This window comes from Netta rufina (assembly GCF_964035555.1).
Source record: "Netta rufina genome assembly, chromosome: Z".
NCBI classification, from domain to species: Eukaryota; Metazoa; Chordata; class Aves; order Anseriformes; family Anatidae; genus Netta; species Netta rufina.
In genome coordinates this window covers 30302176-30329688 of record NC_140126.1, presented here as the reverse complement: position 1 = coordinate 30329688, position 27513 = coordinate 30302176, and the positions used below count along the sequence as shown (strand labels likewise).

At 37.5% G+C, this 27513-nt stretch overlaps 1 protein-coding gene across 1 annotated transcript in view; it reads left to right on the top strand.

The window, feature by feature from the left end:
* NFIB (nuclear factor I B) overlaps positions 1–27513 on the top strand; it is a 183474-nt gene that overhangs the window by 121374 nt on the left and 34587 nt on the right. The window contains 3 exon segments of the mRNA XM_084304703.1: positions 2477–2595; positions 19460–19591; positions 22094–22278. Of these exon segments, the coding sequence (XP_084160829.1) occupies positions 2477–2595; positions 19460–19591; positions 22094–22278 (436 nt within the window).

Here is a 27513-nt window from a genome sequence, read left to right as displayed (position 1 = left end):
TGCCTCACAAGATGTGTGTCCCGGCATAGTGGGGATGAGGACGAGCGTGTGAGATTGTCACAGGCATTCTGATTTTTCTTAGCGATCTCAGTGTTTGTTCTGAGAAACCCACTTCTTCCTTGCTTCAGCATATATCCTTCTGACACTGAGAAGGACAGAGTTCCTTACCTCAGGAACAGCTGGCAGACCCACAGAGGTGAAGAAACTGGTCTGCCCTCCTCTTGGCTCCCAGATAATTTACTGTCCACCCCCTGGGGCTCCCTGTTTGTCTGAAGCTGTTTGCTACAAAATCAAGTACTGCAGGATTGCTCACAGAATCACAGAATCGTGGAATGGCTTGGGTTGGAAGGGACTTTAAAGACTACCCAGTTCCAGCCCCCCTGCTGTGGGCAAGGACACCCTCCACTACACCAGGTTGCTCAAAGCCCTATCCAGCCTGGCCTTGGATGTTTTCAGGGATGGGGCATCCACAGCTTCTCTGGGCAACCTGTTTCAGTGTTCCAGTACCTCACCACCCTCTGAGTGAAGAATAATTTCTCCTTGTATCTGTTCTAAATCTACTTCTACTTTTTTTTTTTTTTTTTTTTTTTTTTTTTTTTAGGTTAAAGCCATTACTTTTCATATCTCTACACTCCCAGACAAAGTCCCTCCCCAGATCTCCTGTAGACCCCTTTAGGTACTGGAAGGCGGCTATCAGGTCTCCCCAGAGCCTTCTCTTCTTGAGGTCGATCAATCCCAACTCCCTCAGCCTGTCTTTGTAGGAAAGGTGCTCCAGCTATCATCTTCATGGCTCCCTCTGGACTTGCTGGACTTGGTGAGGGGTCTGGAGAACAAGTCTTATGAGAAGCGGCTGAGGGAGCTGGGGTTGTTCAGCCTGGAGAAAAGGTGGCTCAGGGGCGACCTTATCGCTCTCTATAGGTACATTAAAGGAGGCTGTAGTGAGGTGGGGACTGGTCTATTCTCCCACATGCCTGGTGACAGGACAAGGGGGAGTGGGCTAAAGTTGTGCCAGAGTAGGTTTAGGCTGGATCTTATGAAGAACTTCTTTACCGAAAGGGTTGTTAGGCATTGGAATAGGCTGCCCAGGGAAGTGGTTGGGTCACCATCCCTGGAGGTCTTTAAAAGACATTTAGATGTAGAGCTTAGTGATATGGTTTAGTGAAGGACTTGTTAGAGTTAGGTCAGAGGTTGGACTCAGTGATCTTGGAGGTCTCTTCCAACCTAGATGGTTCTGTGATTCTGTGATTCTGCTCTAATACTTTCATATTCTTCTTGTGCTGGGGGCCCCAGAGCTGAATGTAGTGTTCCAGGTGGGGTCTCATGAGAGCAGAGCAGAGTGGGAGAAACACCTCCCTCAACCTGCTAGCCACAGTAAGGTTAGGTCACACTAGATCATCTCCTAGGTTTCTGCACTCCAAGGACTCTGGAACTGTCTGTGCAGTGGGACAGGACAGAAGGACTGTCACAAGACTGAGGTGCAATTCCAGCAGTGCCTATTGATTCTGAGTTATTGAGCTCATATTCTGCCATTTAATTCCATTGTCATTGTATTTTCACCTAGTACATTTAAAAAAATATTGATTCTCAGAGTGTATAATGATGATAATGATAAAATAGAAGAAGAAGAAGAAGAAGAAGAAGAAGAAGAAGAAGAAGAAGAAGAAGAAGAAAATCAGAAAAACAAGAAGAACAAGAAGAACAAGAAGGAGGAAGAGGAGGAGGAGGAGGAGAAGAAGACCATTAAAACTTTCATTCTTGTTTTCTTTGAAAGTCTACATAGCAATATCAGGATATACATATATTGTTACAAAGAACCTTGAATTCCCTTTACTTTATGGAAGCACTAACTCTTTTTATATAGTGACATGAAATGTGAGCCTTTTGTTTTCAATTATATTCATCTAAAATGAAAAGTCTTTCTTTCAAGTTATACCTCTTTGAAAAGCTTAGGATTTTGACCTGGTAGAATACAGTGAACTACATTTTTTCCCTTACTAGCACACACAGAAAGGTTTCTGGTTTACCTTGACTTTGTTAGTTAATCTTTTCCAGAACTTTCCATTGCTTCTATGGTTTCTGTGCAGATTTAAAATTCTCATGATATACAACCTTTCATTGGTAGGTTACAGGAACTGTTTTTGTTGTTGTTGTTTTATTTTTGTTTTTGTTTTGTTTTCTTTTCTTTCATTTTGTCAGATGAATTCTGGTAGAATTAGAACAATTATGTCTTTTACATGTCACATAATCATCTCTGAGGTATTGTCGTGTGAAAAAATCAAGCACATACCTGAATTACATATTATTACATAACATGTTCTATGGCAGTTAGCAAAAGATCTAAAATCTGCTTTTTTTGTGCTTTATATGCCTGAATTGCTTTTTATCAATTTTCTTGTTGTTGTTAAAATCTAAATAGCTTATATAACACTACTAGCTGCATATCATTCTCACGACCAAATCTTACATTACTTAACAGCAAAAGGCCCAAAACTATCTCCATAGATGAGAATATGGAGCCAAGCCCGACAGGAGACTTTTATCCCTCTCCAAATTCACCAGCTGCGGGGAGTCGGACATGGCATGAAAGAGATCAAGGTGAGTAGTATGGGACTGTTTTACCTCCAAGTATATTCAAATATACAATAAATCTCTGCATCCATCTTACTATTACTGCAATAAAGTAATGGGTTTTTAGAATAATTATTATTTTTTCTGTGAAATATGTGTATTTGCTGGTTTTGTAAATGTAGTATAAACAAACACAGAATTTTTCCATCTGGTGTTTGCCTTGTCTATTGTTTGTGAAGATGTGTTATAAGTGAGGTACTTGATACTGTGTAAGCTGTAATCATCCCAACAGGATTTTGATTAAAACAATTTAAGTGAGGAACAAAACATCTCCATACAGTGGTTAATACAGTAGTAGTCTATTCAGTTTTTGTTTTACCATGATGCAGACTTCTGTATGTGTGTTTTGTCTACACTCTGTGACTCAGGATAGGTCCAATAGGCCCCCAAGAAGCCCCAGCATATCTCTGGGGGACTATATCCATATGCTAAAGGGTGTTGATAAATCCTGTGCTGTGTGTTGGGTTATCAGAAGTGAGGAACATGTTTGTTCAGAGATGAAAATGATGACTGTCAAAACAGTAAAGTGAACTGTCATAACACTCACTTATAAAGCTTGCTGCTTTATAAACCTTGATGTCAGTGTCTTTCCCATCACCTTTGTGATGTGAAAACTTATTTAAACTTACATGTATCTGAACACTGTACTGGTTAATGTATCCTGTGGCTGAGATGCTGTAGCTCTTTGGACAATCTGTGAAAATGTGCATCACAGTATGTAAAAGTGAAATAGAGAAGATATGCAGCTGCTTCCTTTGCCGATCTTCTGTTGTTTGCCCTCCTTTTCATCATGCTAACTTTTGGTCTCAGTTCTTCAGTGCAGATCAATCCTTCGGGCTTCCCTCATTTTTGTATTGATTTCGGCCTTTGATTGGTTGGTTGTTTTATTTTTAGGTTATTGTTGAGATTTCTCTTACATCTATGTGTGCAAGGTAGCATGTGCTCAGTATTTGATTTAGTTGCTTTTTATTTTCACATTTTGGTTACAGCTGGTCCACTTTTAATATGCTTCTTCCTACTCTGACCTGCGTTCTCATCACCAGGCTGTTATTCTCACACAGTTTGCTTGTCTTTTTTATCCTTCTTCTTTTTCTCTCTTTTTTTTTTTTTTTTCTTCCATGATTTTTATTTTCCTTTTGGAGGTTCTTTCTTACTTTTAGCTGTTTGCAGCATTCACTGTTGAATTTTGAAAAAAATCTTGCCTATAGCTGGGAATAGCTAAACTTAAGAACAACAAAACAGCAGATTTGTCGGCTAGAGTGTTTTCTCCTTGTGCAAGATATTCTCCTCCTTCACTGAAGTATTCTCTGCATATCCCACTTGTGAAGTGGTATCCCTTTGTGCTTCTGCATGAGCTGTAGGAATTTCCAAGAAGTGCAGTGGTGCATGGACAGCTGACGGAGCATTTCACAGATGATATCTATGGTTCCTCTTCTCAACTGTTTTTTAGCTCTAAGATCATTTTGCTTGCACATAACTTTGCTCTGTGAATGCTGAATTTGTTCACTTTTACCTGCTTGTTTCATTTTGCATTTATCAGCAGTGAACAATGTTATTGTTCAGTTTGCTTAAGTGTATTTATAATGAACCTTTACTTAATTTCTGTGACAGTGGGTAGCTAGATTTCTGGACTGAAACAACCTTTGACTCTATGTTTACAAAGACAAGTGGGAAAAAAAGCACTTCAGGCAGTGTATATTATTTCTGCTCACTCAAATTTACATTCCTTACTGAGTGTCCTCTTCTGCAGTACTGCTGGGCATAGTGGAACTTTATCAGATCCCTGGTAGTGAGGTTGTCTTAGAGGCAATATGAGTGTCTTCCATTCCTGTGAAGGCACAGGTAGGCCACTGTCCAGTCTGAAAAAGATCATACTGAAGGAAACATAAACATTTTTGGTTTTTGTTTGGCTCCAGACAGTTTCTGAGGTTATCCTACTGCTCCAGGAAACATCGTAAAATAGTTCAAAATACCTACCCTTGGTAACTGGTCTCATGTGTAGTAGGCATGGAGCAGCAACTGGTATATTTCTTCTATTTCCAGTATGACAGATGCTTGATACTGTTCTGATGATAGCACATATCTGTGTAAAGCTCCTTTCACGGTCAGAGGTCTTATCAGGGTATGACATTTGTGAAAACTTACATTCTGTTTTCCTATGCCTGTTAGTGCAAAGAAAATTTTGGAGGGGTTCCCTAGGCCAGAGAATTCACTGGTACTTCCTCCTTTTCTCCCAAGGAAGGAGGGAGATCTCCATTTCATTTGAAGCTAGGCATAAATGAAAAAAAAAGAAGACATTTGGAACTATAATTGTGATCAACCCATGTCAATTGGGGATGTAGTCCCAAGAGACACTTTTTCCAGGCATCCCATAAAGGTCATCAACACTAGAAAAAGAAATTGAGCCACACATGTAGTACCTACAAATGATAATATGCAGAGCTATTGTGGTTTTGGGTCAATAGCTTCTGTTTCACTGTAATGCAATGTTAACTTTTCTAGGAGAAATAAAATCAGAAACACTATTAATTGTGGAATGCTTTGGGTGGGAAGGAATATTAAAGATTATCTAATTCGACCCCCCCATCTAACCTGGCCTTGAACACTTCCAGGGGTGGGGCATCCACTGCTTCTCTGGCCAACCTGTGCCAGTGCTTCACCACCCTAACAGTAAAGAATTTCTTCCTAATATCCAATGTAAATCTATCTTTTTTATTATTTTTTATTATTATTATTATTTTAGTTTAAAGCCATTACTCTATGACTACATTCCCTGATACTAAGCAACAACATTATTGATTTCAGTTTCATTGTCTTTGTTTTGAATGTGATGGAAAAAAGCATCTAACTTCTGACTTGAAATAAATGTCATTTTTTCATTTGCATACTTAAGTGTAATGTATTTTCATAGAAATAGAAATTAAATAGATTTGAAAGATTCTTCTGTCATGAAAGCTATACATATCTTTATTTAGCTGCATTTGTAAAATAGCAGAAATGACATTACAGTGATAGTTTGGAACAGGAGATAGTGTCAGCAAGGGTGTAGTAGGTAGCTGAACCAGGCTGGCATAGTGTAGTTGAATTATGAGTTTCATTTGGTATCTAAGAGTAATCTAACATTTTGATAGTCAGAAAGAAAAGCACAAAGCTTAATGGATACCATGGAAATATAATGAGATTAAAAATATGGCAGATGAAAATTTGCAGTGGTGTGGAAAAGATCAAACTTTTACTGCTGTGAAAAATAAATATCATACAGTTCAGTAGGTAAGTAAACATCAGAAGAGGTGACTGTAAAAGCGATTCTCATAGAATCCTCATAGTTTCTACAACTCCTCTAATGTGTAGGTATGGATCATGAAGTGTAGGCACATGACCACCATTTATGGTTGGGCCAGCATGTGGCATTTGTGAAACTAAGAAAAAGAAATATAACCAAACAAAATCTTCCTCAGACCACAGTCTACTATCAGTTGTAGAACTTCAGACTTTGTCCTTTTGCTTTTAACAGTCTTCTGCCTGGCATACTACTTCCATAGGTGTTCTGATAGGTTTTCCAGATGTATTTCTCAGAAAATTTTAGGAGAGGTGGCTGTTTGAAAACTAAATTCTGAGCAGAAATTAATAAGCATATCAAAACAAACAAACAAACAAAAAAACCTATAGATGGTGTAAGGGTGGTCAAAGCCAATCCATAAAGGATTATGAGCTTAATTTCCCCAAGCTCTAGTATTGCTACGTATGCCATTATCATAGAATCATAGAATGTTTTGAGTTGGAAGGGACCCTCCAGGGTCATTGAATCCAACTCCTGCTTCCACACAGGACCACCCAAAAATAAGAGCATGTGTCTGTGAGCATTGTCCAAACACTTACTGAACTTTGGCAGGCTTCGTGCAGTGACCGCTGCCCTGGGAGCCTGTCCCAGTGCCCAACCACCCTCTGGGTGCAGAACCCTTCCCTAACCCCCAGCCTGACCCTCCCCTGTCCCAGCTCCATGCCGTTCCCTCGGGTCCCATCCCTGTCCCCAGAGAGCAGAGCTCAGCGCCTCCCCTCATGAGGGAGCTGCAGGCCACCATGAGGCCTCCCCTCAGCCTGCTCTGCTCTGGGCTGAGCAAACTAAGTGAATTCATGCGCTCCTTACATGTCTTGCCTACCAGATCCTTCACTGTCTTTGTAGCTCTCCTTTTGGACCCTATCTAACAGTTTTATGCCTTTCTTATATTCCGGTGCCCCAAACTGCACACGTACTTGAGGACAGGCTGCATGAGCGCAGAGCAGGACAGTCCCTTCCCTTGACTGTCTCACAGTGCCATGCCTGATGCACCCCAGGATAAGGTTGGCCCTCCTGGCTGCCAGGGCACACTGCTGGCTCATGTTCAACTTCTTGTTGACCAAAACCCCCAGATCCCTTTCTGTGGCACTACTCTCCAGATTCTTATTCCCTAGTCTGCACATGTAGCCGGGTTTCCCCTCCCCAGGTGCAGAATCTGGCAGTTGCTCTTATTAAAGTTCATAATGTTGGTGGTAGTCCAGCTGTCCAATTTGTCAAGATCTTTCTTCTAGGCCTCTCTGTCCCCGAAGGAGTTCACAGCTCCTCACCATTTATAGTCATATACAAACTTACTCACTAGACTTCAAGGTCCTACAGCCATATAATTTATGAAAATATTACAGAGAACTGGCCCTAAAATGGAGCCATAGGAAACCCCACAAGTGAGTGGCCACCAGCTTTATCTAACCCTTTGAGCCTAACCCATTTTTATGTTATTCTCAAATAAAGACATTAAAATACTTAACCAAAATCAGTTTTAAAAATAAATTCTAGTTTGTAGTTATTAAAGCGAGATTATAGCTACTAATGGAAGAAAACAAAAGCTTATCGAGATTATAGCTACTAATGGAAGAAAACAAAAGCTTATGAAGTCATTATACTGTCTTGGAGTTTTACTAAAATGATTTGCAAAAGTTCAAAATATTTAAAAATATTTTAAAGCATGTATATAACCACAAAAATATGTATTACAGTTTCAAAACCTGATTTAAACAGATTATCATGAATTTATAATCTGTTGGTTTTGAATTTATATACATTTAATCATGATGGGAATATTTTGTAGTTTGTGCCATTCTTTTTGCTACATTAAAATACTTTAAATATAATTATTTTGCATGATTTTTTTGAAATTTTTGAGGTCTTCCCTCAGAGCAAGCAGGCAGACTTATAACTGCAAAGATTTATCCCAAACCTTTTGTCTATTAGCTTTCCAAGTAACTAATCATCCTTCAAAAATGTCACAGAATCACAGAATCACAGAATTTCTAGGTTGGAAGAGACCTCAAGATCATCGAGTCCAACCTCTGACCTAACGCTAACAGTCCCCACTAAACCATTTCCCTAAGCTCTACATCTAAACGTCTTTTGAAGACTTCCAGGGATGGTGACTCCACCACTTCCCTGGGCAGCCTGTTCCAATGCCTCACAACCCTTTCAGTGAAGAAGTTCTTCCTAACATCTAACCTAAAACTCCCCTGGCTCAACTTAAGCCCATTCCCCCTCGTCCTGTCATCAGGCACGTGGGAGAACAGGCCAACCCCCACCTCACTACAGCCTCCCTTGAGATACCTATAAAGAGCGATAAGGTCGCCCCTGAGCCTCCTCTTCTCCAGGCTGAACAAGCCCAGCTCCCTCAGCTGCTCCTCGTAGGACTTGTTCTCCAGGCCCCTCACCAGCTTCGTCGCCCTTCTCTGCACCCGCTCGAGCACCTCCATGTCCTTCTTGTAGCGAGGGGCCCAAAACTGAACACAGTACTCGAGGTGCGGCCTCACCAGAGCTGAGTACAGGGGGACGATCACCTCCCTAGCCCTGCTGGTCACACTGTTTCTGATACAAGCCAGGATGCCGTTGGCCTTCTTGGCCACCTGAGCACACTGCTGGCTCATATTCAGCTGACTATCCACCATCACTAAATGGTGGATCACTAAATGGTCACTTATGTCAAACCATAAGAAAGTGAACACGGTGCATTACTCAGAAATAGAAACCAAACAATGCATTTAGGAGTTTAACTTCTGTGCCTACTTTAAGATCTTGTGCAAGGCATTTGTTTTCTCACGTACCTTGTTTTTTCCAAATTAATGTCTTATTAGCGTCAAAAATGTCTGGCTCATGCCTTAGCTTATTTCTACTGATTGGAAACATATCTAGATATAAACAGTAGTGTTCTGTAAATCTCTAGGCTTCCTTTTTCCAATTTATTGTTACTGAATTTTGTATGTGTATCTTTAACAAAATTCTGATTTCCTGCAACAGTGTACAAATACCTTGTGAAATAGGTTGAAATTGCTGCATGGTTGAGTTTGATGAATGTTTTTGAAATTCGTACCAGGTTAAAATTATGTAGAGCAAAACCAACCAACCAAATAATAACTACAAAAAATCTCCGTCCTTGTGTGGAGGAGGAAGTTACTAAAAATATAACAAAATAAACCAACAAAAAAGTCAGAGTAAATAGGCTAAGAAGTGCTAGTATACTTCATGATTTACTAACTGATAAGTAAACAGGATAATTTTTCCTTAAGTTCCTTAAGAACTGAGCACGTTGTGCACACCTGTGGCTTCCCATCTAAAAGGTAGCTTGACAAAGTTAATTAACATAATTGCAAACACTTTCAGCTGTTGTTCTTGAGACCTGTTTTGCTGTTGTAGTGTTACAGCTCTGTGTGTTGTAAGTAGATAACAGGCACTGTCATCAATGCACACTATTGTCGTTAAAGCAGAGAGATTCGTGTGAATTTCTGTAAAAGTCAGGGGTCTAGAAATACAGAATGTCAATAGTGAATTTTAATTTTACAGTTTCTTCATCATCTCTCTCACACACCTCACCCATCTCTACCAACATTCAAGAGTCAAGCTGCCAGCATACCATTAAAACTGAAACAGCTAGACCACCTTCACCTGTTTACTGGGCAACAGCTGTTGGATCTTCTCAGGTCCCAGCACTTATTGCTGAATGTTGCTGAATGTTCCACTAGACTCTTGTCCCCTTTTTTTTTCTCCCCACCCACTGGGCACTTATTTCTCATTGGAGTCCTCCCTGATAGTCCTTTCCTTTTTGGGCCTTCTTCTCATGAACTGTCAAAGATGGATGTTCTCATATCTGAAGTGAGGGAGCTAAAAGAGGAAGTTGTTAATGTGATCCAAGAGTTGAGAATGGTAACAGATAACCTTGGCTTTTTGGTGCCCTGTGCTGTTCATTTTTGTTTGTTTGTTTGTTTGTTTTTTCCCCAGATTCTCTTGGTCTTTCTGACGGTTAATGCTTTAGACTCAGTCTCCATCTAACAGGTGTATTCATCTTATAAAGGTTTACTTTGATGAATATCAGTTAAATGTGTTTTTGAGTTCTCAAAATTATTTTATGTCAAAGCATGTTTTAAAGTGATTTATGTCATCAGTAACTTCTATTACACCTGCCTTTGTAATCTTTAATATTTCAAAATTTTCTTTAAACACTGTGTACACACACATCATATGTATATAAATATACATATTTATATGCAATTTATGAGTCTATCTGAATTTTCTGTTTTTAACTGGTACAGTGTATGCACAGTAGTTGAATGCCGCAATGATTCATTTTCATAATGTCAATGGTTTTAACATTCTTAAAGCAAGAGGTACTTCTTATCAAGAGTAAGTTTTCAATATGTATTTCCAGAGAAAATTATTTGCTGTGTCTTTCTGTTTATAGCCAACTAACATCTATTATGTTGAGAGTGGCATCCTGGTAGCAAACAATAGTATTAATGAAGACTTGCTCAGGAGGTCACAAATTGGGCTCACCTAGTTTTTCCTGGTTGCAGAACAAGATGTTAGTGATCAATGATTGTGGGCATTGTCTTCTTGAAAAATCAGTGGTTCTACCATGGCAGTTTAAAAAATGAAATGAAACGAACATATAGAGTTTACTTTTGTTTCCATAGTGTCAAGTTTACAAGAAAAACTGACAGTACTTGAAGTAAGTTAAACATTATTTTTGTAAAGATGAAGGAGCTTTTAAGAGTTATTTAATTTAAGAGATATTTTAAATTTAAAAGATAGAGAAAATAATCCTTGAACAGGACAGTAAAAACATTATCTTAAAATGAGTAAAGTAGCTTGTACATCAGGAATATTTACCACATCTGTTACTGGGTGAGAGTGTTATTATGTCCATAGTCGCTACAAAAATAAAGCAATTTGTTTCCTCAGCCAAGTACAAACTGGGATGGCTTAGAAAATCAGTGGTGTACTAACACCACTGATTTATTTATTTATTAATAAATAAATAAATAAAATTATATGGATGCATTTGATCCTGGAATTTTATCAGAGATCTAGGATTTTTCTTTTAAAAAGCTTTAGACTAATTTTCAACTTGCTCATAAGTTTCTTTAAAAAAATAAAATAAAAAGAATATTTTTGATCTTTGGATGTGGCTTTTATTTGCTTAATAAAGTAATTGGAAAAAAAAACCTTATAGGTTCTTTGTCTTTTATTTTGAAAAATATAATGTGGCAAGACCTATTAATAATATACTTATAGCTAGTATAGTCATCTGCCAGTGGAAGATGTAAATGCAAAAGGATATTTTTTATATATGAATAACACTTATTTAGTTACTGAAATTAACATTAAAATTAACATCTTAGAGCACGATTTTGTCCAGGAGCTGTTATGTGTACTTGTCCTATTCCAATGTTAGTGAATAAGAGGCTTCAGTATTAGTTTTGAAACTGCTCAGGTCCTCTGAATATCAGAAATTGCAGGTTCAGTATTATTCTGTATGATCTGGCCTATCTTTGGTTACCAAAAGAGTAGCTATTTAGAACTTTAGGAATAATACGTGTCTGCATTGTCTGTTTTTCCAGTCATGGGATGTTCATGAGATTGAAAATCAGTGCACATGCAACTTTTTTTAGGCACTTGTCCTTTTTGTCTATATGTATAGAATTTTTGTTTCTGTGCTATATACATTGATAAACTTGAAAAGGTTCTTCATTTGTACTTTTAACTACTTTATTGCAAATTGTATCAAACTTGATCACAGTTGTATATGAGTTAATGATTTTATCTCAGTTCAAAACCATTCCCCAAATGGATCTATAATTAAATTAATATACCTCACCTATTAAACCATCCTGAATTTACAAATATAGACTATAATAGTTATAAAAAGGAGATGCCATAACCTAAATGGTTCTAAATTAACAACTTACCTTATATTGTTATATTTCAAATACCTCCTTAATCTTATTGCATTAGAAATTGTGAATGCTTTTCTGATTTATGCAGTTAAGGTTACGATATTTATTTCCTTTGCTAGGCCAAGTTCTTTGGATTCTCAGTATTAATAGGGTTCTATAGTTCTGTATTTTTCCTTGGATTTTAGATGACTTTCTGTAGGATAATTTAATAAATGACTAAAATGTATTCTAAACTCTGTGTAATTTGTTTGGCTTTTTAATTAGATTTTCTCACAGTATCCCATAATAATCTTTTACCACAACTATCTCCTGGAATTACATCTCTTAGCAACGATTTTTAGATTTTATTTTTCTTCCCCTTCTGAAGAGAAGAAAAAAAAAAAAGAAAAAAAAAAAAAGTGAAGTACCTAAAGTATAGTCTAGTTACTTAAGGGTTATTTATGGCAGTACAGAGTACTTGGAGCATCATGTGAGCTTGGAAATAATAGTATATGCATCCATTATATAATATTCTATGTAGCAACGACATTGTGTGTTTGGTTTCATGCTTTTTATCTCTGTTTCCAAAGTAAGCCTTACTATTTCCAGTGCCTACTCTGTGTTTGACTGGTAGCCATGCTACTCAGCTTTGAGTTAATCCTGAATATTTCCCGTATGACATTTGGTGGGCTGTGCTGGTGTAGAGGATGTTGGATAAACAACTTGAAGTTTTGGGAAGAAGTGAGGCAGGAGGGGCGGTGGAGGTGAAGTCTGAACTCTGTTGCTGGTCCCTGTGGGTCACTGGAGAGCTGGTGGGCACAAACCATAGATCAGAATTTTACTTTTCAAATGGTAGAGCACATATTTTTTAATTTCCAGGAATTGTACTGAGTTATGCTCATAAAAGGTTGGATACATGTAAGTAAATAAGGCTAGTTGCGCACAGCAATAAAAAACATCCATCAACTTGTTTGCATATAGACTTTATCTATCTGTCTGTCTGTCTATCTATCTATCTATTTATCCATCCTCTTAACATGCTTGAAGTTACAAGGGTAGGTAGATACAATCCTCCTGTCTTCTGTCTAACCTCCTTCCTGTTTAGGAAAAGAAAATCATCAGTTATTAAATACCACAGAATGTGAGGACTGGGCAGATAAACTCTTTGCAGTACTCAAGAAGTTTTATGGGTATAAGGATGAGAAAAATGATTTCTTCTATCTGAAGAGTTTCTGAACTCATGGTATTTCAGTTGGCTAAAAGTTTTCGCATGCCTTTTTTCTCTTAGGTATATCAATGTTTTTTGAGAAATGCAAAATAAAGTAGAGAATGAACAAGGAAATAATTCAATTGCCATTGGGAGGAATTTGTTCTTGTTTTGCTGTCACTTTTCTAAATTGGAATATCATTTAGTATTTTGCTCACCAGCTTGAAGTATTGAAAATAGAATTGGGAGAAATTCTAGTCTCGTTCCTCTTATTTTTTTCACTATCAATCAGGAAATACAATGTAATGAGATGGTTTAGCTGCAGTTAAATAGCACAACAACACAACAGAGTGTTAGATTTGCCTTGGGCATGGCTGCTGATAGGATAACCAGTGTCACAGTCTGATAGACTGGTTTCTGCAACATTGGAGGTGTGCCTGTAAAAATAACATTGGAGATATATAGGCTGATCTGAAGATAAGAGATTACCAAGTGTTTGTACACTGAAATGTTCTACTCTAGTATAAAATTTTCATACATAAACTGCTTTTCTACACTTCATGTAGAAACAAAAATAAAACTGAGGTTAAGTTTTTAAACTTGAAGAGAGCATCTCTCTTCAAACATTCACCCTGGTTGCTCCTCAAGTTCAGAACACTCACAGCTGCTGAGCGATATGCATACGTGTCTTCTTATAAGACTTCACTGCTTCTCATAAAAGGGAAATCACAAAAAGGGAATCTTCACACTGAGAGTTCCTAGGCGTGTCTCAGAGAGTCATTATACAGAACTGGTCATGATGATTTCTTGGTTGATTTTCCTCACAGGAAAACATTGATCATCAAAACTGATTTTTTTTTTCTTTTTTTTTTTTTTTTTTCATGGAAATAAATCAATTGCTAGGATGGCTTCTCTCTGGTCCAAAATAAAACTTATAATGAGGGAGAATGAGAGACTAATAAACTAATGATTTGGAAGGACACATTTCAATAATGGGAGACCCAGATACGAAGTCTAATCTCTGCCTGATGCTGAACAGGAATGCAAGCAAAGTCTTTCCAGGCATCAAGCATTTGGGATATCCAGCTGTTGAGGTCTTTTTCTCTATTTACTCACAAAAAAAGTCATGATTCCGTTTTTGTGAAGAATAAGAATGAATTAAAATATCTTAATTTTTAGGATTCTAGTTTTCCATCTATCCCCAGTGCTAAGCCTTTAGAACAGACATACCAAAGCCACCTTCTTACATGAGATGTGTTTGTACTTTAGAGTTACCTAGCTGTCCATATTCTGTGTTAGGTGCCTTATTAAGACATAGAGAAATACTAAATATCTACAATGTTAAAGAAAACTCAGCTGAGCATGTCTGAATATTGGTGATGCTGCTGTGCTTGTACAGAGTGGCTCTGCTTGTTCTTTACAGGCAGTAATGTAAAACAAAACTGTTTCTTTTGAGCACACTGGATTTGTCTTGATTCATCATTGTCTTACAACTATCCAATGTGAATTCAAAATCTTACTTAGATTTTTCTATTTTCTTCACACGAGTGTACCTGCTATATGTGGTAGAAGCAGGGGAGGGTGAGTCCCAACTGTATGATGTATGTGGTGTACTCTGGCACCAGAATTAGCTCAGGTACAGCCTCTGGAAAATGATCAGTTCATTTAAAACTCTACCTTGAAGAGATGACTCTAATTGCTTGCTGCTGGTGCTATGGACTCCATAGCTTTCCTGCTTTCACTACACTTCCATAAACATTTGAACGTGGTTTTATCTTGATTTCTCTGGAGGCAATGCAACACTAATGAGTTGTAAATGATCTTAAAAGATTGCTGTCTGCAGGACTGTACCATGTAAGAGAAGACCAGTGAAAACAGGCTGTACAAAATATATCAATAAGTAGAGATAAAGAATAAATTGGATTAAAATAAATTTAATATTTGTTTATGGCTTCTTCATACCCTGCTTTTCAGCATGTTTCATGAGCAAGAAACAGGAGCTGCCATGATGTGGTATTGTACAAGAAAGCAGATCAGGCTGACCAGAAACAGGCCAGTGGATGTTTGAACTGGCCTAATTCCAGACGAGTTCTCCTAACAGGTGGCTTGCTGACTGGTGTGTCAATGTGACACTCATCCAGTGAGATGACTGGATCAAAGGCTGCTTCAGACTGAGGAAGAGGGTCTTTGCTTTGATGACAAAATTGCCAAAACTCATGTCTCATTAGTGTTTCCTAAGGTTCTGAGGAAGCAAAAACCAGTTTAATTAAAGGCTGATGTAAACAGGTTTCTGCACACATTCCCTGCAGCATTTTAGCACATTAGAATTGATCAAAATTATTGCCTTGGGCTGTCTTGAACAGATATACATCTGGAGCACCATTTGTGCAAGCTGCTGATGAGCAGACTACATACGCTATGCTTCACAGCAGCTCCACTGCCTTCCTATGTACTCATATCTACCTTGTTGGGCAATGAGATGATATAACTCCTGTTTACTTGAAAAAGACATTTTTTTTTTTTTTTTATGAGATGCTTTAAATTTAAGACATACTACTGTTTGGGTCTGTGCATACTGTATCTTCACAGTCATATGAGAATACAGAAAAGAATGACTTGGAATAGGATGGAGAATTAAAAAAAGAAACAAGCCCATTTTTTGTATTTGAAGAAAATTCTAGGCAGTACAGAACACAGTGTATTCTGATTAATGCTGACCTTCTGATAACTTTGTCTAAGTGTTTTTGGCATCTTTCTGCTCTTCATATATACTTAGCATTTTTCCAAAAGTCTAAAAATAAATTACACTGTTAACTGTTTTATTTTCATTCTTCATGTAATAATGATTGGAATCCCATTCCTGAAACTTTGACAAAAACTTGAGAGCAAGTGGCCTATTTTTGAGATCTCTTGTTGGTCACTCATTATGCAATTAGCAGTATAAAACTAAGCTTCATGAGCAACTAGACAATATCTCATGAATTGGAAAAAATCACGGGTGCAAAATGAGAACATATGTGTTTTCCATTATGTAAAATCTACTGGTAAAATTACATGTAATCTCACTTTTGCTTTATTTCATTCTGCTTTACTTAAAGTCACTGCCTTCTGAGGCTAAACTAAAGATAGTGGAAGAACTACTTTGCCTACCCCACGCCCCACAATTTTCATTTTTGTTACTGGTAACTCTCCAAAGAACTGTTACTAGCATGCTTTCTTAAAACAGTTATAAACCACCTCTATTGGTCAAGGAGAAGATGGCTTCAGCCTTTCCTCCTAACCTGTACAACCAGTTATTGTTCTGGCTGTCTTGTCAGCTACACCTGTTACTCCACAGTAAAAGGACCATGAGTGCTCTGCTGTGATGTCGTGGGCACACATAGTGAGAGCAGCAGGGGGAAGTGGCTATCTGAATTACTTCACAATGGCAAGGGCATTGTTCTAACAGAGGAGCTGCTGTGTGCACTTCAGGCATTACTCTTTTCAGTTGCCTGTGCTATATACAATACTTCTGAAAGTACTTCATAGTGGTGTGCCACACAATGTACATTAAAATCTCTGTTCTGGCAGATAATGAATATTTTTCTGGCAGTGCTGATTTTTCTACTAATGTCTACCAGTGGCATTCACCTTGATGAGGAAACAGCCTTCTGCATGAGATGTTCATTGTATTTGCTTTGTAATGTGCTGTCTGACTTCAATGTGCTGACTACAATTCTTTTCTCTGTAAGTAGGAGCAGAGAAAAATAACACATTTTTAAAGCAAACGCCAGGGTTATCATAGTCACCAACCTCCTTTTCAGTAGATCCTTTTAAAATTAGTGATACCCCTGGGGGGCTAATGGATACTCTGATTGCATTGCACTTCATATAGCATTCTTCTTCTAAGTAACTAAAATATTTTGATTTTGAAAAACACAACAACTTTTGCTTGTTTAATGAAGTATCAGTCACCGACCAAATTAAATCTCTGCTGCATTCCAGTAATCAGAGCTGCTGACACATGCAGAACTTCAGGAGCTAGACAGCTCTTTCTTTCATAAGTTCCTTTGCTGAATATGGGCTTTGCATAAGGAAGAGATTTCCCACCTCCAACCCATGATGTTTTTTGGTGCTGTCTTTAGTTTAGTTTGTTTTGTTTTTCCCTTAAGGAGCCTCAACTGCAATATTTTTAATTTGAAATAAAATTCAACTCTTTGTACATTCTCTTGTTTGCAATAGGCTATACATGGCGAAGTCAGTAAGATATGTGGTTACTTGAAACTTCTGTGACAAGTGCTGATGAGCAGAGGGCTGTAGTGGGAGGCTGTGTCTATAGGCTGTCGGGAACACTTCTTCTCAGACTGTAACACTGCAGTGTTTCTGCAGAGACAGACTGTACATACAGTCTTTGTACCACAGTACAAAGACAGTAGTTTTATTTTGTCCTGTAACTCTTATAAAACCCTACTTCTGTGGAGGGATGAGAACTTTCTTGCTCTGATGAAACTAGGACTTATATTAAGAAGCTAGAGCTGTTATGCAAGCAGAAAACAACAACAACAACAAAAACCATAACAAAATATTTCAAAGTCATTCCATAATTAATGTGTCCTTCTATCATGGGTTGCTTATGCAAAACTTAGTTTAAAGGAATTGAGTCTTACATTTTTAGAATGGATTTCTTAGCTTAGAAGAATGTGTTCCACCAAAACTCTAACCATTTGGCACTTGCATTTTTGCTGCCTGCTGGTAGATTCAAAGAAATAAAATATCTCTCCATTTTCTTCCTCAGCAGCAATTAATTTGAAGTTTCTATAAACAGCTAGAGGTGCCCCTCTCTGTACTCAGGGTTTATGATAAAAACAGAAATTTGTAATAGAACAGTATAATAAAAAACATACAGCAGCCTTTGTCATATCTGTTAAAATTCAGTGAGTTCTGAGTGACTTTATTGTAAAGCCATTGCTTGGTCATGTTGACTGCTTCCCTGAATAAAATCCTTTCTCAGTAGCCTTTCTGAGAAGGTAAATATTATAGGGTATCAGCACACGTTGCAGCCGAGACCAAAGGAAAATGGGGAAGCTGCAGGGAGGGAGTGGTGGAGTACTTGCAGGGTCTGGTCTGGGCCTGGTGACAGTGCCTATGCAGAGCTCAGCAGTGGTGGCTGGGCAGCTGGGTGAATCAGTCTCTCAGTTTGAGGGTAAGGCTCTCACGGTCAAACACCACAGTTAAGCTACAGCCTGTACAGAAAGCACTAGTCCAATTTGGTCTCAGTAAGGTGCTCCCATTTCATGGGGATCTTCCAAGAAGATTTTTCGTCCCCTAGAATAATACAATACAGTGTGTTAGTATTAGATGTGCCAAAAATCACTTTAAGGAGGAATATGGTACACATAGGAAAGTCAGCTGCAACATGGCCCCAATCCAGTATAGTACTTAAGAAATGAGCCTTACTTTAAACATGAGTTAGTCCCATTGATTGGAAATGAAACCCACTTATTCTGCTGATATGTGTCCTATAAAAATATTAAAATTAACTTTGAAATAATTTACTTTGGTGAAAAGTGAAACAAATGCCTCTTAATTAATTTAAACTTTTGGAAGGAATTCAGTTTTTTTTTTTTTAATTTTATTTTTTTTATTATTTTTTTATTTTTTTATTTGCTTTATGAAGTATCAGTAACCCTATGTGATAGAAATTATTTGTTTATCCCTCCTATTGTGTTATCTTCATGTATTGAGCTCTGAAGAGATGATTTTGTTGATAGGGAAGGAAGAGGTGGAAGGCCCTACTTGAGACATGGAAAACAAGAAATAGAGAAGTGAAAGTATCCTTTATTCTTAGGAAGGTTACATTGTTTCACTATGGTTTTGGAAAGGGTAAGGGATAGGTTTTGAAATAACAGAATAATAAATACCATAAAACAGCATGTGTATAGCAGTTGCCCTACACACCTGAGTGTAGGTGTTCCATTAAAAAATGCAATAACTATTACATGGCTGTTGAAGGAGCAGATGATTTGGTGATGTTATGGGGAGTTGTGAAGTGTCTAGGGAGGTTCTGAAGACATTCATTTCTTCACTGTTTGGGTTGTCTGGCATGAAAGGAATGTAGTTTCTGTTTTGCAGGACAAAGACCAGTTAGTGGATTATTATTCTTTCTCAAGTTGGAAAGTGATAGTTTAAAATTAGTTTATTGGTCATAGGGGAGTTGGGTCACCAAGCAATATTTATGCAAGAACTGCAAAAATAAACATCTTCAGTTTACAAAATCATGTGTTCTGAGATGGACTTCTAAGCTAATGACACTGTTTTTTTTTTTTTTTTGTTTGTTTGTTTTTGTGTGTGTGTGTGTTTTGGTTTGTTTGTTTGATTGATTGATTTTAATGTATTTATTTACTTCTATTATTGCAGATATGTCTTCTCCTACAATGAAGAAACCTGAAAAGCCTTTGTTTAGTCCTACTTCTCCCCAGGATTCTTCACCAAGACTGAGCACTTTTCCCCAGCATCACCACCCAGGAATCCCAGGAGTTGCACAGAGTGGTGAGGACTATGGAGGAGAAAGAAAATCCTCCCTGTTTCTGTTGTGTGTTCTCCTTTTCTATTCTCTGAACATGATGCTTTTTTTCAGAATTACTTGGAGACCTAACCCCATCTATATTACTGGTGAGAGTAGAAACAGAACTGAATATGTTGCAGAGGTTAGGGAAACCTTGCAGAAATGCTCATTAAACTCAGTTCAGGTAGTTTGACTGCTGCAAGTCACTAAAGGGATTTAGGATTAGCCAGTGAATAAAACAAGCTGTAAACTACAATAAGAAAGTGATGGAGGAAAAATACTTGCAGTCTTTTCTCCTTCCACTTGCATCTTTTTTTTATTGTTGTTGCTATGATTGTATTGTAGTTAAATATCAGAATAGGTAGGATTTCAAACAAAATAAATCATAATCACGTTCATTATTTGATACAATGTGTGAAATAAATACCAGTGCTGCTTTTCAATGCTCTATCTAAAGAAGTAGAGTTCTGATGAATGTTTTTCAACCACTGTATTTTTGAAACCCATAGTAAATCCATACTAAAATTTTACTTAAAGTGTAAAGGAAATATGATGGACTGCATGTTATCTTGAGAGCATGAGAGGAATGACGTAGAAATTCCAGCGTCAGGGTCTGTTTAATTTTAGAAGTGAGAACCCTGATTCTTCATATGAGAACATGATACTCAGAAGTCTCCCCTCAGTGGCTCATCATGACTCCCTATAAATTGCATATAAAAGGATTCATTTATTGAGCAGAGCTGGGTGACCTGAGGAGTGAAGCAGATCTGAGCACTCCCTTTTATTTAACATACAGTTCTTCTTTGAGAAGTATCTGTTTCGTGATTTCTCAGATTATTTCAAAGTCTTATCTTTTAATTCACATGTGACGACTACTTTCCCCTTAGCATCTACTTACTCTGCATTGTGAAAGTTAGCCTGGATTCTTTCTGGTCTCTGTAAGGTTTCCACTATACTCGGTCACATCAGAGATGATGGATGAGATGGAGTGGATAGATTTCTACTCATTTGTGTTTATTTTGCACAATTCTCCCATATCAGAGCACTAACTAATGTTTTATGATTAAACTGAGCTGATGGGTTTGTGATTAAGATGAGTCTGTCACAAAATAAGTTTCTGTGATTATTTTTGACCCTACGCTTACGTGTAGGCATTTATATTTGCTTTAGTGTAGAATTTTTAGATGTATGTGTTCGAGAGGCAACATACAATTGTAACCTAATTCTGTAGATCAGCTATTTACTCACCAGGAAATCTGATTGCTATTCTATTAGCCTATTCTATTCTGTCAATGAGCAATGGTTTTGATATTTGCAAGGTTTTGACTCCAAAGTACAGCAATTTTGGAACTTCCTACTGCAAAGACAAGTTTTTATTTGGCCCCAGCTCAAAAATAGCAAGCCATTTTAAAATTTAGTTGAAAAACAAAACAAAACAAAACAAAACAAAACAAAGGCAAGGGAGGTGGTCCAGTAGAGCACTGTTGGTGTGCTTGTGCTGATGAACTGTGATGTGATATTTGTGAGCAGTTTGTAAAATACCTTCCTTACACAGATCTGATTTTGTACCCTCACACTAATGAAAGCCAGCACAGTGTTGTCTTTTCTCCGTTTCCCTTGAAGTCAGCAGCCCCCTTTTACCAAGTCACAAAGTAGGTGCCCACTGGGTGTGTGGCCAGGGGGGAAAGCGGGTGTCTGTGCAGCCTGGGAGAGGAATGCTCTCCAGTTCCAGCTGGGCAATGCAGCCACGGCAGGACATGCTGTACATTCCTTTCACTGTGAAAACATTGCTGGTTGTTTAGACATGCCATATAGTCTATAGATAGAGAAGTGTGTGTTTGTAGGGGCTGGAAAGAAAGGGAATGCAAAGAAAAATATGTACAGGGTAGATCTCTTTTTGTTTGCTAGAGATATTTTCATTGGATAGACTGGTTTCCCAGGCCCTGAAGTTGAATGTTCATTAGCATTTTCACAAAGGTCATCTAATTATTCATGGCATTATTGCTGAGTAGTTATTACCCCATCCCCATATGAAGCAGGTAGAGTGCAATACAGTGAAAGATTACTATTTCTTAGTACTTCGTGATTCTCTGTTGGAATGATGTGATCAAAAGTGTATATTTTATTTATTTAGTAAAATATTTATTTTGTCTATTTGGGCTCTAGATAGGAATTTTTTTTCGATAGGAAAATTTTATAGCTCAAATGCATTTATGCTGGAGAATAAAAAAATATACTGTGTGAATAATAAAAAAAAAAAAGCCATAACCCACAAATTTTAGAGTAAGATACTATATTTATGAATTCGAAGCAGAAGTGCTTTGCAGTGCCTGGGATGGGTGGAGGACGTAGAAGATATTCTGTAGAGATACCGTGAAGCAGGAGTACAGTGTATTGACTTATTTTTTTTTTCTGTAACACAGAGATGAAGAATTTTAGAAGAAACAAGATGCGAAGTAATTTTAATTTTCTTTTATCTTCTCCAGTCATCTCAACTAGAACTCCACCTTCACCTTCACCATTGCCATTTCCAGCACAAGCTATTCTCCCTCCTGCCCCGTCTAGCTACTTCTCTCATCCAACGATCAGATATCCTCCCCACCTGAATCCTCAGGATACTCTGAAGAATTATGTACCTTCTTACGACCCATCCAGTCCACAGACTAGCCAGGTACTGTAAAACCATGTGAACCCTCCAAAAGAAGTCCTGTGTGGAATGTGTATCTTTCAGGGTGTTTAGACCAATATCTTACTATTTCTGGTCTCAGAGCAAGCTAACAGATGGAGCACTTTTCCTATTCAACGTGGTTGAGTAAAGGGAGTGGGATATTCATATCTACTCACTATTGCTCTGTCAAGCACAAGAAAAATGTTTGCACTGAGTGACCCAGCAGCCAGTCCCAGTCCTGCACCCCTCCTGCAGGCTGGGCACCTCCGTGGCCAGACAGCGGGGAGTTTTCCTCACTGGCTTGAGTGCCAGGACAGAGGTGAAGCTCCTGCTGCAGGACGGTGTGCTACATATGCTGATATGTACATGCACATGTATGCACACACACAGACATACAGGTATATTTACAGACCAGCAATTAAAATAAACTCTGTCAAGGTAATGCAATGTTTCACAGACACCTGACATTGCACACATTCTACAGCATCACCATAGTGAGCACAGCACAGACCCCTGGAGTTGATTTTCCTTCCTTCTCTAGAGAACATGCAGTAACAGATGAGTTCCTGGCTGCTACATGGACTCAGGCTTGTTTCTGATATGGGAAATTAATGTGGTATTCATTAGAGAAGTAATTTGTAAAGGACTGTGCGCAAAACTACTTTCCATGATAACATTGGCACCTAGCATTAACTTGTGATCTGTACGATGGGATAAACTGCAGCTGAGCCTTGGTCTGTCAATGCTTGGAGTATTTCCAGTGTCAGTGTAATGTAATCTTTGCTGGTTGGGCTGTTATCTGTTTTTGATGCCTTGTCTGAAATGCTCCTGTGGAGTCCTATAGCTTGTGCTCTAGCATGTATTTGGGAGAGCCTTGGGAATGCAAGTTGAAGTGATAGCAGTCAGGTTTTCCTGCTCCTAAGAATTAGGTTCCTGTGGAAGGGCTGTCTTACCCAGGTTGAGAGGATTATGATAGCATTTTATATATATATATTTTTTCCCCACAAAAAGGCCTGTCATTACAGGCCTTTTCAGTAAGAGTTTCAGGCACAAGAGCAGTAGAACTTGAGACTGAATCAAAGTTTCTATGTTGAATAAGTGACAACGCCCTTCTGTACTGTTTGGAAGGTCATTGTGGCTATTGTCCCCACAAGCAAATTCTCCAGTCCAGCTGCATGACTTTCTAGACTTTCTATGCATTAAAAGAAAAAAAAAAAGAGAGAGAGAGAGAAAAAAAAAGAAAAAAAAAAGTGGGAGTCCATAAGATCAAAATTTACTTTGAAGGGAGAGTCCTAACAATGTGACTTTTGTTGGTTACAATATTAATGCAAATTAAACCAAAAAGTGAAAATCAACTACATCAGCTTTAGAACATAAATTGCTATCTGTGGATGAATTGAAAGTCTTTCAGTCCCATATAGCATTTTTGCTGAGACTCAGCTGGGAACATTGCACGCAGGACCTGATTTTAATTTGTGTAAAATTTCCATGAATAACAAAGTCTAATTAAGACATCCATTAAAAGTCCTTAACGTTAATTCAGTGTGGAAAATCTTAGAGTTCTACTGGATTTTTTTTTTTTAAACTGATGTCTTAATTAGGCACTATTAAGGGAAAAATTATGCAAATTAAAATCAGGCCCTTAGTGTTCTGTATTTCTTAAATTAATCAGTGTTTCTCTTACTTAGATTTTTATTTCTTATATATATTAAAAGAGCAGATTAGGTGATAATCTCACTGGATTGTTCAGTGTTCTGATTTGGATCATTACTCAAAAAAATACAAAAAAATCTAAATGAAGTATCTGACTTTCAAACAAGTGTGTCATCTTTTGTTTTTAATACCGGGAAATGTATTCACTGAGTAGAATAAGTGCTTTCAAGTCTTTGCCCAAGAAAAGTCTTACTCTCTTCCCTTATCTTCCCTTAAAAGATTTGTCTTTAAACCTTAAAAGACAAAATTTTACTCTCCTGATCATTTCACAGTAGTAGTGAACTGAAAACATTTCCTACTTTTGTGTTGTAGTACCATAGGGAATAACGGGACAAACTGGCTTCAATTTACTACTTTTGCCACCTTTCATAACCTTTATATTAGGTTTTTCATTTCATTTGATGTTTCATATAGTTCTTGAGAAGAAGGGCTGGGGTTAAACAACACCAAGGATTCCAGGCATTTGCACCAGCTATTCTCTGCAATTTGTTGTCATTAATCACTATTGTCAATGGAATCTCTTTTAAATTTAATTTTTGAAAGTTCACCTCTGAGAAATCCCCTATATTAGAGGATTTGCATACACAGTCAAAATATCTCCAAACAGAGCCGTTAAAGGATGGCTGTACAAAACAGTAAAATATTTTTTATTTTTTTTAATGCTTAGAAAAAGAAGCAGCCGTCTGTGAAGTTTCAGTGACAAAAGGGAATTGTTCTGATACAATGGCATGCTATGAGCCAAACCAGTTTTTCTTTTCTAAATAAAACATGAATTTTTATTCAAACAAGTTAAATTATTGTAAAATGCAAAACTGCATCTGTAGGAATACCACATCAAATTTAATTATACTTTCCCACCTCAAAACATATTCATTTGGATTTCAAAAGGAGAACTTTGATGATAGTTTTAATTTCAGCTTTAGAAATAGAAAGAATGGATACCCTGACAGCATTTACCTAAAATGAACCGTTCCTCCCCAACATCTTTCAGTAATACACTAATTTAGATTGTTACGACAAGCAACTGAGATGCCTTGTACTCCCCACAGCAATTTTGAGATTAATTACATTACTACTGCACTGATTATAATGAGACAGTCATGCTATTCAATGGAATACTTTAAGTAAAATTAGTTTAAAGCTATAGAACTCCCATAGGTTTCCACAGGGGGAAACAGTGGGCAATTTTCTTGACATAATATTAAATACTCCAAATTATGTGTGATGAACAGTCAGGAAGTTTAGATAGGCCCTTTGGCTGCAGTGAAAAACAATTCAACAATGGATGATCCTAAACAAAAGATCTGTGGCTTTCAGTTTCATGAGTATCTGTTTATTATCCCCTGTTCAATCTGGAGAATAAATAATCAAATATATTGAACAGAAATGGATCTTATCAGTTATAGAGCTGGACTTGCCTCCAGCTAGGAATCTGAAAAATTCCTGAGATTTTGAGAATTGCTGTACTTTCCCCTAATTAAGTAATTCTGCTGAAACATTTTTATTGTATTTATTTTAATTTTTTCATCTTAACTTAGCATGTTACTTGACGAGTTTTTTTGTGTGAGTATATATCTGTGTTGTGATTGTGTGCTGGTCTCTCTAGTTCAATTGATATTGGTTACTCATTGTATGTTTCATCACAAGTCATGTGGTATGTGTTTAATCCACCTACATTATTTATCCATCTAAAGTATGCTGTGGTCATCAAAACTACCCCAAATATTGAACATATATCTCCTTTTTGAATGATTGTATCTGGATGCTTGGATGTTTCATATGACTTGGAAAAATTTACCTTGTGTGTGTATGTACTCATGTATATGCACACATATGGATTTGCACACACTTTGTTGCTCACTGCATGCAAGAAAGACAAGTATGAATGTTCAAGAAGGTTTGTTAGGAGTAACAGAATTTGAGAGAGTACAAGGCTTTTTCAAACATTCTGTTTTCAAATATAACACAACTAACTCAGTACTACTTGAGAGTGTATGAAACAATGCATAATATCAAGATGAGACTTCCAACCAGGCTGAACAACTCACCAAGTGCAACAAAAATTATGTGGCTGAAGACAAATCTAATAGCTCTAAACTTAATGCCCCATCAAGTTAAAGGGAATTGCTTCCTGGTTATGGTGTGGTGAATCACAGAAGGGTCAGCAAGTATAATGAAGGATATTATGGTAAAGCAACCAGTTAAGGTGGATCATACTGAAGTGTGTCCTGGCATCAGTGAGATTTTTTTTTTTCCTGACTGAGCCAGGCAAACAGAAGTGGTAAATCTTGTAAACCTTTTGAGTTTGGGTTATGAAGGGCACAGTTTACAGGTCAATTTAAATCAGATTCTGTGATATTGTTGGTGAAATATGCAGATCCTAGTAGCATGGTAAAACTGCTTCCAGTCTGGGGGAATGAAATATGAGACCATTTTTCTCTTAATAAATGCCTTGTTATATACTAAAGTGCAAGGAGCAACTGTCCATATATTGACTAAAATTCCCAGGTAATTAAAACATACTTTGGTGCAATGTGGGCTGGTTTGCAGCTTTATCTTTTAACAGTTTTATCGTTGTGTGAAGACAGAAATATCTGAACTGCTAGAGAAGAGCTGCTTCTGGAAGCTGGTGAGGCCACTTGTTTTCCTCTCATAATTGATTGGGATATTATTTATTTTTTTATTTTCAAAGATAGACACACTTTTAAGGAATTCCAGGAAGATGCTTTGTCATTCTTCAGCACAATAACTGCAGTCATTTGGTAATGAGGATGAAATCTTGTGAGGGTCTGTTTAGGTTGGGCAAAGGGTTTCCGACTGATTCTTAGAGAATACTAGTAGAGTAAGCCAGCACAAGTGGTATGTATGCATGTGGTTTCTTTGGTATGGGTAGCAACTTTACTTACCGACATCTAATAGTTTCAGCTTCTTATGTGAGTCCTTCCTTCTAATTTTTAAGTAATTTCTGGAAATTAAATAATGCAATATGCTTTTCTTAATTGTAATTGGGAGGTAGAGAGAGAGTACTGGTTTAGGTTTGTGCTGACCAGGGGTGTAAAAATGCAATTGTAAATGATTGCTTTGTATTTATTTTGCTCATGTTTAGTTTATTAAATGTAGAGTTATAAATCTCTGGATTATGTGAAATACCATTAAGTCCAAAGATATCTTTTGAACATTTATCTGGAAGGAAATTTGCTTCGCCATGATTGTATAACATGAAATTGTCCTGTTAAAACAAATATCAAAGGAAAACTGAGTATTTCCTATTGCTTTATATGGCAACAAATAATCCACATTTCATGAGCTCACAGGTAAAACTGTTGTTTGAGGCAGAGGATTCTTCACCTAGAATGTCTTTTGATATCCATGTATGAATGCTGGCTGCGGAAGTTCTGCAGCTGCTCTCAGTTTCAGCTGCATTGTATCAAGAGGAAAGTGTTTTCTCAAATGGATGAGATTCAGAACTTTATAGATCAAAGTCAACACCCTGATTGCTTTCAGAAAATAGTACAGAAATGATAT